The 13,089-nt window shown below is 42.4% G+C and overlaps 1 protein-coding gene across 5 annotated transcripts in view; it reads right to left on the reverse strand.

The window, feature by feature from the left end:
• Positions 1 to 5,684: 5,684 nt before the first annotated feature.
• OSBPL2 (oxysterol binding protein like 2) overlaps positions 5,685 to 13,089 on the reverse strand; it is a 116,528-nt gene continuing 109,123 nt past the window's right edge. For all 5 annotated transcript variants that reach the window (XM_069751189.1, XM_069751187.1, XM_069751188.1 and 2 more), the window contains 4 exons: positions 10,686 to 10,814; positions 8,655 to 8,778; positions 8,461 to 8,551; positions 5,685 to 6,042 (listed from right to left, as the gene is read on the reverse strand). In XM_069751189.1, coding sequence (XP_069607290.1) covers positions 5,940 to 6,042; positions 8,461 to 8,551; positions 8,655 to 8,778; positions 10,686 to 10,814 — 447 coding nt within the window. In that variant the 3' untranslated portion in view covers positions 5,685 to 5,939. The remainder of the gene's footprint in view (positions 6,043 to 8,460; positions 8,552 to 8,654; positions 8,779 to 10,685; positions 10,815 to 13,089) is intronic.

Here is a 13,089-nt window from a genome sequence, read left to right on the forward strand (position 1 = left end):
AACACCTATTGAATTGTAACTACAGCATACAGCCTAATAAGTGACACATGACTGAAATCCGTGTCTCAGCCCCTACGTCAAACAGATTCCCTTTAAAAGGGGTTGTTCATTTTGGACATTCCTTTTAATAAAAAGGATCATCTTTAGAGGGACTGCGTTGTTAAAAATGTAGTAATTAAAGGGGTACACCGCTCTGCTTAAATTGCAATGCGCGAACACCACTATCTACTTGTAACAATTCTGCATTGTACTCGAGCTCAGGTTGCATAGAAATTACTTCACTGCATATGATGGTCAGCCAGACAAGAAGTTAAGTGGCGACAGGAAAATTCAGTCTGCAGTACAGTAGACTGCCTCACTGCCTCGCTGTGCCGCACAGACTTATTTCTCCTACTTCAGTTGTGGATATCTTAAGCATGATAAAAATAAGAAATAAATCAAGCTTCAGGATATACATCTTAATTCCGGCATAGGTTCTTATACAATTTAATATACAAATCACAGCCACAAAACAAGTTACACGGTCATTAAATGAGGCTTGGACAAAGATAAGATGGCGGTACATCATAGTCACAATGATTTTTTTTTATTTTAATAAACCCATTTTAGACACAATATTATTCTCCCCATCCCTTTCTTTTTTACTATAAACCCCCCTTCCCCCCACTGTAATTAAATCCATTGGCTTTACATTAAATATTGCTTTGTGATATATCTGTACTCTATGTATAAATATATACGCATATAGGTATGTATGTATAGTTGCATACATACAAGTGTATACCTTTATGCACAATTTTCTCTCTTAAATATATATATATATATACTTATCACACACGCGCACGGACACCGGTGCTAACATAGTGGTTGTGATGTACATTGAACATTGCTGGCTGCACGGCCTATGTACATATGTGAATGCAATCCTCTTGTCAAGCTGGTACCTCTGGGGGCACATATACCAGGCACCATCCATATCTGGCATTGCTGCCCTATTTAGTGTCACGTCACACAGTCAAACCCAAACACAACAACAAAAAAATAATATAATTTAATAATCTAATATGGCTGTTCTGGAGAAAAAGCTTTCCTAGAGTCCTTGACCTGCAGTGATAGAGAGCAGGAGAAGGCCGCCTGCAGAACTACGCAGAATTACCATGCAGGAGTTTCGGAAAGTCAGGTGCCAAACGTTGGCCCAGAAATGGCTGGATAGTAAACCTGTCACATGACACATAGACAATTGTAGATAATTGCTCTTTAAGTCATGAGTTAATAAAACTTCATTATTAGTCACAGTTTTGGAAGATTCCCCGGACCCGTCTGGGAATTTGCCATTAAGAAAATGGCCAAAAAAAAGAGGCTGTGCTGCGTGCACACTGTAAGCGTTCAGTACTGGGTACAGTATTGGTTCTTGCCTCTGCTCACCTGAATTAAAGGGAATCTGTAATCAGACCTCATCTGAGAGCAGCATAATATCAGGGCAGAGACCACAGATTCTAATGATGTGTCACTTATTTTAGTGGGTGCAGCAGGTGTGATAAAATCTCTAATTTCTCTGCTGCAGATGTAGCAGAGCCCTTTAGGACCCCATCCACATTGGCAGCTTTCTGTGTACACTGTGCATAGGCATAAAGCTGCTAATCAGCGGTGTGGGCTGGGCTATACAGAGCAGGAGGACTAGGAGGTACGAGACACGTAGTCCTGAAGTGCTGATAAAACTCTGATGTTATTAAAACTACAACACCCAGCCCAGTAAGGCTATGTGCAAATGTTGCGGATTTTGCTGCGGATCTGCAGCTGTTTTCCCTGAGTTTACAGTACCATGTAAACCTATGGAAAACAAAATCCGCAGTGCACATGCTGCAGAAACAAACGTGCGGAAACGCAGCGGTTTACACCTCAATAGGAATCTGCAGATGTAAAACCGCAGGTGGAATCCACACAAAAACCGAGGTAAATTCGCGGCAAATCCGCAGTGCGGTTTACCTGCGGATTTTGCAAAAACAGTGCGGAAAAATCCGCACACCAACCCGCAACGTGTGCACATACCCTAAGCGATACATCACTGGAATCAGGGTCTCATCCCCTACATCATGTTGCTCTCAGTTTACCAAAAATCTGCTGTTAGATTCCCTTTAAAACAGGGTTAATCTGCAGCATTAGACCATTGCTTTTATTTCCTATTTTATGTTCTGGGTGGCATGGATATGGGCCTCATAAGCAATGGCACTTCTCTGGGCATGACCAGCATAAGCATTGCTTGGTGTTTTGAACACAGGTTGCTTTCTGCCTGAGCCCTAAGGGCATACACAGTTTCCTGTTCCCTGGCTGTTTTATGTGCCTGGGTTCCATGGACATAGATTTCTTATGAATGGACATGAAGGGTGGCGTTTTTTGTCTGCATTGGTAACACAGGTATGGGTTATGCGTCCTATATAAGAGTTATGGGGTCCCTATGAGTTGTGATTATTTATATTTTCATACAGCAGATGCATGGCCATGAAGCTCCACTATATTGGCCATCAGCAGCATATTAATGGGAAAAACTACAGCTAATAACCCAATGTATGTCTCCAGTTGTCGTTGGACATTATGAAGTTCAATGATGAATAGTACACGGAACAGAATGGAGCAGAGCCGTCCCAAACCATCAATATTAGGGCAGAGACAGACTGCCGTATTTCTCCTGCCAGAATCCCATCGCAAACATTGTACTGGCTGTCGGCTCTCCTGACCTGAGCCTGACCGCTGCACAGTAATCCATCATGCTGTCTTGTTCAGGTCAGGAGAGGTGCCGGCCAGTCCATGCAGTGCGATTATCCCACCAGCAGTGTGTCTCTGCCCGTAAAGTAATTTCAGCCACACTGTGAATTAGCAATGACCACGAAATCTCACAAATAGTGATGAGCGAGTATGCCCGTTACTCAGGTTTCTCTGAGCATGCTCGGGTGTTCTCTGAGTATTTCGGCATGCTTGGAGATATAGTTCATGTCAAAGCAGCTGCATGATTTGCGGCTGCTAGACAGCTTCAATACATGTGGGAATTGCCTGTTTGTTAAGCAACCCCCACATGTATTCAAGCTGTCTAGCAGCCGCAAATCATGCAGCTGCTTCGACATGAACTATATCTCCAAGCATGCCAAAATACTCAGAGAACACCCGAGCATGCTCAGAGAAACCTGAGTAACGAGCACACTCACTCATCACTACTGACAATACTAATCTTTGCCAAGATGACTGTATGTTAATGCATAGAATCTTCCATATTTCCATGTCCAGTGAAAGAAAGACTTAAAATATGTCCACCACAGTTTTCATGTAACATTCATCTACATAAAAAGTCATTGTGTACCTACATTATTTATCCTATACAGATCCTGAGTTACATCCTGTATTATACCCCAGAGCTGTACTCACTATTCTGCTGGTGCAGTCACTGTGTACATACATTACATTACTGATCCTGAGTTACATCCTGTATTCTAATCCAGAGATGCACTCACTATTCTGCTGGTGCAGTCACTGTGTACATATACGTTACATTACTTATCCTGTACAGATCCTGAATTACATTCTGTATTATACTCCAGAGCTGCACTCACTATTCTGCTGGTGGAGTCACTGTGTACATACATTACATTACTTATCCTGTACTGATCCTGAGTTACATCCTGTATTATCCTCCAGAGCTGCACTCACTATTCTGCTGGTGGAGTCACTGTGTACATATACGTTACATTACTTATCCTGTACAGATCCTGAATTACATTCTGTATTATACTCCAGAGCTGCACTCACTATTCTGCTGGTGGAGTCACTGTGTACATACATTACATTACTTATCCTGTACTGATCCTGAGTTACATCCTGTATTATCCTCCAGAGCTGCACTCGCTATTCTGCTGGTGGAGTCACTGTGTACATACATTACTTATCCTGTACTGATCCTGAATCACACCCTGTATTATACCCCAGAGCTGCACTTACTATTCTGCCAATGAAGTAACTGCATACCGGATCAGTATGAGTAAAGATTAAGTAAAGTAATGGACGTAGTGACTCCCCCTGTAAAATAGAGAGTTCAGCTTTTGAGTATTCACCAGCAGAACAGTGAGTGCAGCTCTGCAGTATAATACAAGCTGTATACTCAAGATCAGTACAGGATAAGTAATGTAATGTGTGTACATAGTGACTTCACCAGCAGAATAGTGAGTGCAGCTCTGGAGTGTAATACCGGATGTAGCTCAGGATCCGTACAGGATAAGTAATGTATGTACACAGTGACTGCACCAGCAGAATAGTGAGTGCAGCTCTGGAGTGTAATACAGGATGTAACTCAGGATCAGTACAGGATAAGTAATGTAATGTATGTACACAGTGACTCCACCAGCAGAATAGTGAGTGCAGCTCTGGAGTATAATACAGGATGTAACTCAGGATCAGTACATGATAAGTAATGTAATGTATGTACACAGTGACTCCACCAGCAGAATAGTGAGCGCAGTTCTGGGGTATAATACAGGATAAAATTCAGGATCAGAATTGGGTTTGTAATGCATGTAAATAAAAACTCCACCTGCAGAATAGTGAGTGCTGCTTTGTAATATAATACAGGATAGGAATAAGGCAAGTATAATGTCTGTACATAGAAACTCTCTCAGAATAGTGAATGCTGCTCTGGATATAACTGAGGATCATTGCAGGATAAATAATCTATGTGCATAGTGACTTTGGAATCAAAAATGGAGTGCAGCTCTGGGTTATAATGTAGATTACTTTTACATACAATTAGTATGAAGCGCAAAAGGTGGACATTTAAATGTGGATACTTTAAAAACAATTTTACATTAAACAGGTCCATTAAGTACTGGCATCCATAAAAAGTGAGAGTGCATGCTTATGCCAATACAGGCGGTATGGGTGTGGGGTACAGAGATTAGGTGTCGGCAAGAGCTGACACAAGGCGAGTAATATTGACTGGTATACCCAGAATGGCGGAGTGACTGTGCAATGTTATGTCAATGCAGGTGGGAATTGAAAATGCCAGAGGCCTCGCACCCAGAAATAAGAGATCATTGTGGTCTGAAATTGTATAAATGAGGAGAGAGATCCTATAATTAAAATAAACATTTCAAGCAGCTTCACTCCATGCAAGTCATAGTGCCAAACCAAACCTTCAGATGTTCTGTTTGTGATGGGAACTAAGTAGGACAAGTTTTCCAAAAATTATGCCTGCCATCAGGAGGGTGCTACAAAATTCTAAAGAATCCCCCCCTCCAAAAAAAAAAAAAAAAAAAAAATGTGTACACTTTGAAGCAGTGCCCTTGCACAACCCATAGGTGGTGCTGAGATATTCAAGTAAATTACAGTCCAAGCCTTTTATATTGATACCTGGAATAGCGCAGCTTGCAGGTTGTGGGAGGGTACTGCACTATATTGTCCTAAAATCATTAATTCCCAGAAAGGTCGTGGGTGTGAAAGCTTTCTTCAGTGCTTGGGGATCCACAACAGAACAGTCATTGTGGTAATACAGAGGCATTACCTACTACCGGCCAGTGTTGCGGTCACTGGCACATGCTCACTAGTGACTAGTCATTTTAAGATTTTGGAAGCAAACGATCCACTGCGATGTCCGATACAAGCGTAACTTCTGTGTGTCTGTATACGCCTATGTAACTCGCATATCCAAACTAACACAAAATCAGCTTTTATTTTTGGCAACCAAAGTCGATAAATAATTAATTCCCTGATTGCTGAACAATATAGTTTCCTAAAAAGAAAGAAGAAGAAAAAAAAAAAGGAAAAAAAAAAAGGTGCTTATATATAAATATATATACACCCAGCTCCGCAGAGACACAGTTAGCGAGCCTCGGCTCCGGTGCAAAAGTTGATATGATGCCTAGATCTGATGTAAAACAATAAGTCCAGGGAGAGGGAGATCAATAAATGTCTGGGCAGTCCGTAAAGCTTCTATCAAAATATCCGCCAGTATAGAGCCAGTCAGAAGTCTTAGTGTGCGGGTTAGTCCCTTGTGTAAACCACCTAGAAGACAAAAGACAGAGGTGAAACCTTCAGCTGCAGGGAACATGGCAGTGATCATTACGGTGGCAGAAAACATGACGGTAATGGCCCCCGGTACACATTACAGCAGCACACTGGGAGACCATCATGTATGTACGGGGGGCTTTCCACTGTACCCCACCAATTATGTTGGGGGAGAGAAGAATTGGGCACATTGAATGTCAAAGTCTGATTCCTTTCTTCACAAGGGAGACAAGTCACCACCAGAGATGTCTGGCAGCGGCTGACTCCCTTCTCCCCACTGTAAACATATGTACGCTCGGCTGATCGAAGCGTGCACGTGCAAAGGGCATCAGGAGAAATAGCTGTGGGCTGGAAAATTATTTGGTAGACAGCCATTCCTCTTAAACATACACACACACAGACAATTAAAGCTCTGACAAAAATTAAGAGACCACCGCAACATTTTCAGTTTGTCTGATTTTTCTCATTGTACGTATAATTTGGAGTAAAATGTAAATTCTTCTTTTATTCTATTAACTACTGACACCATGTCTCCGAATTTCCAAGCAATACATTTTGTACTTTTTTTCTGAAAAGGAGAAATGGTCAAAATTTAAAAAAAAAAAACAAATAAAAAAAACAACCCAGTGCTTTCGGACCTCAATTAATGCAAAGAAAACAAGTTCATAATCATTTAGAAACCACAATACTAATATTTTAACTCGGGAAGCATTTACCTGGGGTGGTGGCATATTCAGTGTACTTATACCATTCCCTTCCTTATAACCCTTCTTAGTGCGGTGAGCATATCATTTTTGATAATTTGTACGCCATTCAGACCGGATTAGACAAAGAGCCTGTCTATCACCAGCAGCTTCATCTCCTTCTGACACCTGTGAGCGCCAGTGTGCTTTCCCCCTTTTTCCCACACATTATATATTATATACATATACACACACGCTACTGAAGCTATTAAAGGTTTATGAGCACCTTAACGATTGTCAAGATACGGAGATGACTTCAATTATGTTAATATGCAGAAGAAAAGAAATGCAAAGAATGAGACTAGCGAAAAGAGAATTACAGGAGCATTTGATCATGACAGGAGGTTAAGAAAGAATAAGATCGAGACAGGGAAGAAAGTCAGATAGGAGCAGAAAAGAAAATTAATGATGGCAGAGTTACATGAAGGACTGAGATAAAAAGAGAAAAATACATGAGTATTGGTGAGAAAGGGCTGAAATTGGGGCTAAGAGAGAAAGGAGTTACATAGATGGAATGAAGAATAAGAATGGTAATCAATGAAAGAGGGAAAGAGACAGGAAAACAAAGGAAAGAATGGTGGGAGGGGAATACTGAGAAGTAAAAGAAAAAAGGAAGAGAAAGAAAGGAATGCAGGGAAGAGAAGAAAGGAAAGAGAATGGGTGAGACAGACAAAGCAAAGTAGCCAGAAGAGCAGGAGACAGAGAAAGCAAATAAATGGGGGGTGGGAGAAACAAAACAGGGAAGTTGAGAAAGAGACAAAGCAAAGAAGTCAGGAGAATAAGGTGGAGAAAAAAAGGGAGAAAGGGGAGAAGTTAGCAATACAAACAGGAAAGAAAGGGAAAAAAGCAAAGGGAAAGAAAGAGCAAATGAAGGCAAGGCAGGACAGAAGAGGGGTTGGAAGCCAGTGGAATGGGGTAAGAGGAGAAACAAACAATGGAAAGCAGGGGAGAGAAAGTGGAAGACAAGAAGTACACAAAGCAAGAATAGGACAAAGGAAAAAGAAGTGAAAAGTTAAAGTAGTAATGAGGAAGAACAAAGGAGAATAGAGAAACAGAGGTAGAGGAAAGCAAGAAATGAGGCACAATGACGTGTGAATAAGAAAATGAAGACAACAAGATGGTCATAGAGATGAAAGCACATGAGGGAGTAGAGAATAATATTCATTAGGTGGGACAATGACATGACCTGAAAAGACAAGGAAATGAATGAGATGAGGTCAAATAACATGGAGGACAATATGACTCAGACAGCAGAAAGGAATGAGATTGTAGACCAATAATGGAGTCAGGATGTAGGGGAGGATATTACGTGCAGAAGGAGATATGTACAGGACGTTGGGATCACCAGGGGGAAGATTACAGGGTAATAGCATTAACCAAAGAAGAAACAATATGGCGACAGAGGGGGAAGAGGTTCTATTAATGTATACTTAGCTTTTTTATTTGAGAAACTAGAGAGTGCGATGTGAAAAGGAGAGCAAAAGAAACATGATAAGACTAGATAATGAGGTGGCAGAGAAGAAATCACTAAGAATACATCCAAATTCCTCAGCATTTCCAAGTTCCAACATGAAGTGAATTACAAGGTGTCTGCTGAGACGTGAGCGTCCTATAACACCTTTTCTTTCTTCCCCCTGCAAATAACCCAGCACCGCCTTTCATGATACACTACCTTGTCCTCCACTCCTCGCTGGTCTTCGCTCGCTCCCTCCGGGACGCCCTCTGCTTCTCTTCTAATCTTTCCTTTTCATTGCTGGCCACATCTGAAATAGAAGCAGCAATTGTAAGACGCTCCCCAATGGTGACGAACAAGAAGGCAGCAGGGATTGGACGTGACATGGAATGATGGTGGAATGCAGCTTTTACCTAGATCTCCATTCTCCATGGACCTGATGTCGGGTCTTAAACGACAGTCAGTAGGGGCCAATATGGACGCCATGTCTTTGTCTAGCTCATTGAGGGCCACGGCAAAATTGGTGAAGTTGTACATCTTGGGAGATGAAAATCCAAAAATTAGAATACCAGAGCAATAGAGTAGTCAGACCAATATAAGACCACATGATATGCATGTACAAAAATCAAGGACCATGATACTCTGCAGTCAGGAGAGGCCTTCAAGCTCCTTGTTGCTGGGGTTTCAAGGTTATATTGAGAAAATAAACTACATTGTTCCAAAGTTACAGCTTTTATAACTGCAGCTGTATCGAGAGCCTTCAGAGCTAAAATCTCCAAGCATTCCCTGCTGATTCATGGACCGAAACATGTGTAAAAGCTTTGCATCCAAGCAAGTGTCATCTTCTGTAGGAAGAATCAACTACAATGTATGAGATATCTAAGCTATAAGAATTGTGTTTGAAATGATTGACTTTCCAGTAATAACCAGCAGAATAGTGAGTGCAGCTCTGGAGTATAACACAGGATAATAATAATAATTTTGATTTATATAGCGCCAACATATTCCGCAGCACTTTACATTATAGAGGGGACTTATACAGACAATAGACATTACAGCATAACAGAAATCACAGTTCAAAATAGATACCAAGAGGAATGAGGGCCCTGCTCGCAAGCTTACAAACTATGAGGAAAAGGGGAGACACGAGAGGTGGATGGTAACAATTGCTTTCGTTGTTCGGACCAGCCATAGTGTAAGGCTCGGGTGTTCATGTAAAGCTACATGAACCAGTTAACTGCCTAAATATGTAACAGTACAGACACAGAGGGCTAATAAATGCCTAAAGCGTGTGAGAACATGATACGAGGAACCTGATTATGGTTTAAGTTTTTTGAATGGGCCACACAGGGATAGTTAGGTTAATGCGTTGAGGCGGTAAGCCAGTCTTAACAAAATGCGTTTTTAGGGCACGCTTACAATTGTGTGGATTGGGTATTAACCTTGGTAGTGCATTCCAAAGAATCGGCGCATTATTGATGATGCTAACCTCAGGTCCAGGTCATTAGCAGAACGGAGAGCACGGGTAGGGTGGTAGGTTGAGACCAGGGAGGAGACATAGGGTGGTGCTGAGCCATGGAGCGCTTTGTGGGTGAGAGTAATAATTTTGTACTGGATTCTTGAGTGGATGGGTAACCACTGTAATGACTGGCACAAGGTAGAGGCATCGGTGTAACGATTGGTGAGGAATATGATCCTGGGTGCAGCATTGAGGACAGATTGGAGAGGGGAGAGTTTGGTAAGAGGGAGACTGATTAGTAGAGAGTTTCAGTAGTCCAGACGAGAATGAATGAGTGAAACAGTAAGAGTTTTTGCAGAGTCGAAAGTAAGAAAAGGTCGAATTCTAGAAATGTTTTTCAGGTGCAGATAACAAAAGTGAGCCAGTGATCGAATGTGGGGGGTGAATGAAAGCTCGGAATCAAGTATGACCCCAAGACAGCAGGCATGTTGCTTGGGAGTAATGGTGGAACCACACACGGAGATGGCATTGTCAGGCAAAGGAAGGTTTTGTAGAGGGAGCGAACACGAGTTCAGTTTTTGTAAGGCAAGATAATTCTTTGTATGTACACAGTGACTCCACCAGCAGAATAGTGAGTGCATCTCTGGAGTAAAATACAGGAAATAACATCCCATCTTTCAAATGACTCAGGATTTATGATACAGGAAAGATATATATCTTGGTACCGTGTTAGCCAGTGCATAGAAAAACATTTAGAATTGAGAGTCCTCAGTGGTTGATACCTTTTAATGTCTAACTGAAAAGATGGTAACAAATTGCAAGCTTTCAAGACTACTCCGGTCTCTTCTATGCCTGATGAAGAGACCTGTGTAGTCTCGAAAGCTTGCAATTTGTTACCATCTTTTCAGTTAGCCATTAAAAGGTATCAACCACTGAGGACTCTCAATTCTAAATATTTTTCAGGATTTATGAACATTGTGCTCACCTGGGAAGAGTTTGAGGGGCGACTGCTGATCCTCCAGAGAAGTTTACTGCCAGCTATGACCTGCACAGTCTCCTGGACATCTGGCATATCATCCGCTTCATCAGTTTCGGGGGTCACCGATTCCTCATTCTGGAGAAACGAGAGACATGTAACAAGGTTATGAATGTGAACGACTGCATTTGAGGTAATAAGTCTTGATGTCAGTAGAGCTCCAACTATTTTCCCCCTGGATCAAAATTATCAAACATCAGCCTTGTACTCTTTGGCTTAACCACTCCCCCAAAAAGGAGGCCAGATAATGGAGGCCTTATAATAATAATAATAATAATAATTTTTATTTATATAGCGCCAACATATTCCGCAGCGCTTTACAAATTATAGAGGGGACTTGTACATACAATAGACATTACAGCATAACAGAAATACAGTTCAAAACAGATACCAAGAGGAGTGAGGGCCCTGCTCGTAAGCTTACAAACTATGAGGAAAAGGGGAGACACGAGAGGTGGATGGTAACAATTGCTATAGTTATTCGGACCAGCCATAGTGTAAGGCTTGGGTGTTCATGTAAAGCTGCATGAACCAGTTAATTTTTTTTTTTTTTTTTAATATAGGCCACACAGGGATCGTTAGGTTAATGCATTGAGGCGGTAGGCCAGTCTGAACAAATGAGTTTTTAGGGCACGCTTAAAACTGTGGGGATTGGGGATTAATCGTATTATCCTAGGTAGTGCATTCCAAAGAATCGGCGCAGCACGTGTAAAGTCTTGGAGACGGGAGTGGGAGGTTCTGATTATTGAGGATGCTAACCTGAGGTCATCAGCGGAGCGGAGGGCACGGGTAGGGTGGTAGACTGAGACCAGAGAGGAGATGTAGGGTGGTGCTGAGCCATGGAGTGCTTTGTGGATGAGGGTAGTAGTTTTGTACTGGATTCTTGAGTGGATGGGTAACCAGTGTAATGACTGGCACAAGGTAGAGGCATCGGTGTAACGGTTGGTGAGGAATATGATCCTGGCAGCAGCATTCAGGACAGATTGGAGCGGGGAGAGTTTGGTAAGAGGGAGGCCGATTAGTAGAGAGTTACAATAGTCCAGACGAGAATGAATAAGTGAAACAGTAAGAGTTTTTGCAGAGTCGAAAGTAAGAAAAGGGCGAATTCTAGAAATGTTTTTGAGATGCAGGTAAGAAGAGCGAGCCAGTGATCGGATGTGGGGGGTGAATGAAAGGTCAGAATCAAGGATGACCCCAAGGCAGCGGGCATGTTGCTTTGGAGTAATGGTGGAACCGCAAACGGAGATGGCAATGTCAGGCAAAGGTAGGTTAGTAGAGGGAGAGAACACGAGGAGTTCAGTTTTTGACAGGTTTAGTTTCAGATAGAGGGAGGACATGATGCTAGAGACAGCGGTAAGACAATCACTGGTGTTTTCTAATAAGGCAGGCGTGAGATCAGGAGAAGAAGTGTATAGTTGGGTGTCGTCAGCATAGAGATGGTACTGGAAGCCAAATCTACTGATTGTTTGTCCAATAGGGGTAGTATACAAAGAGAAGAGGAGGGGGCCTAGGACTGATCCTTGAGGAACCCCAACAGTAAGGGGAAGGTGAGAGGAGGAGGAACCAGCGAAACATACAGTGAAGGATCGGTCAGAGAGATAGGAGGAGAACCAGGAGAGAACGGTGTCCTTGAGGCCGATGGAGCGGAGCATAGTGAGGAGGAGCTGATGATCCACAGTATCAAATGCTGCAGAGAGATCCAAGAGAATTAGCATGGAGTAGTGACCATTAGATTTAGCTGTTAGTAGGTCATTAGAGACTTTAGTGAGGGCAGTTTCAGTAGAGTGTAAAGAGCGGAAACCAGATTGAAGAGGGTCGAGAAGAGAGTTATCTGAGAGATAGCGGGTAAGACGGGAGTGGACCAGGCGTTCGAGGAGTTTAGAGATGAAGGGAAGATTAGAGACAGGTCTATAATTAGCGGCACAGTTTTGGTCGAGGGATGGTTTTTTAAGTAATGGATGTATGATGGCATGCTTAAATGAGGAGGGAAAAATACCGGAAGTGAGGGAAAGGTTGAATATTTTAGTTAGGTGAGAGGTGACAGCTGGGGAAAGGGACTGGAGGAAATGTGACGGAATGGGGTCACTGGTGCAAGTGGTCGGGCGAGAAGATGCAAGGAGCCTGCTTACTTCTTCTTCTGTAACTGGTTCAAAGTCAGAGAGTGAACTAGATGCAGTGGGGGAGGGAGGACAGTGCATGGTATGAAGAGATTGGGAGATGATTTCCTGTCGAATATGGTCAATTTTTTCTTTGAAGTAATTGGCCAGATTGTCAGCACGGAGATCCGTGGTTGGGGCCTGCGCTCTTGGGTTGAGTAGGGACTGGAACGTGTCAAAGAGACGTTTAGGGTTAT

This window comes from Ranitomeya imitator, chromosome 2 (assembly GCF_032444005.1).
Source record: "Ranitomeya imitator isolate aRanImi1 chromosome 2, aRanImi1.pri, whole genome shotgun sequence".
Classification (NCBI taxonomy): Eukaryota; Metazoa; Chordata; class Amphibia; order Anura; family Dendrobatidae; genus Ranitomeya; species Ranitomeya imitator.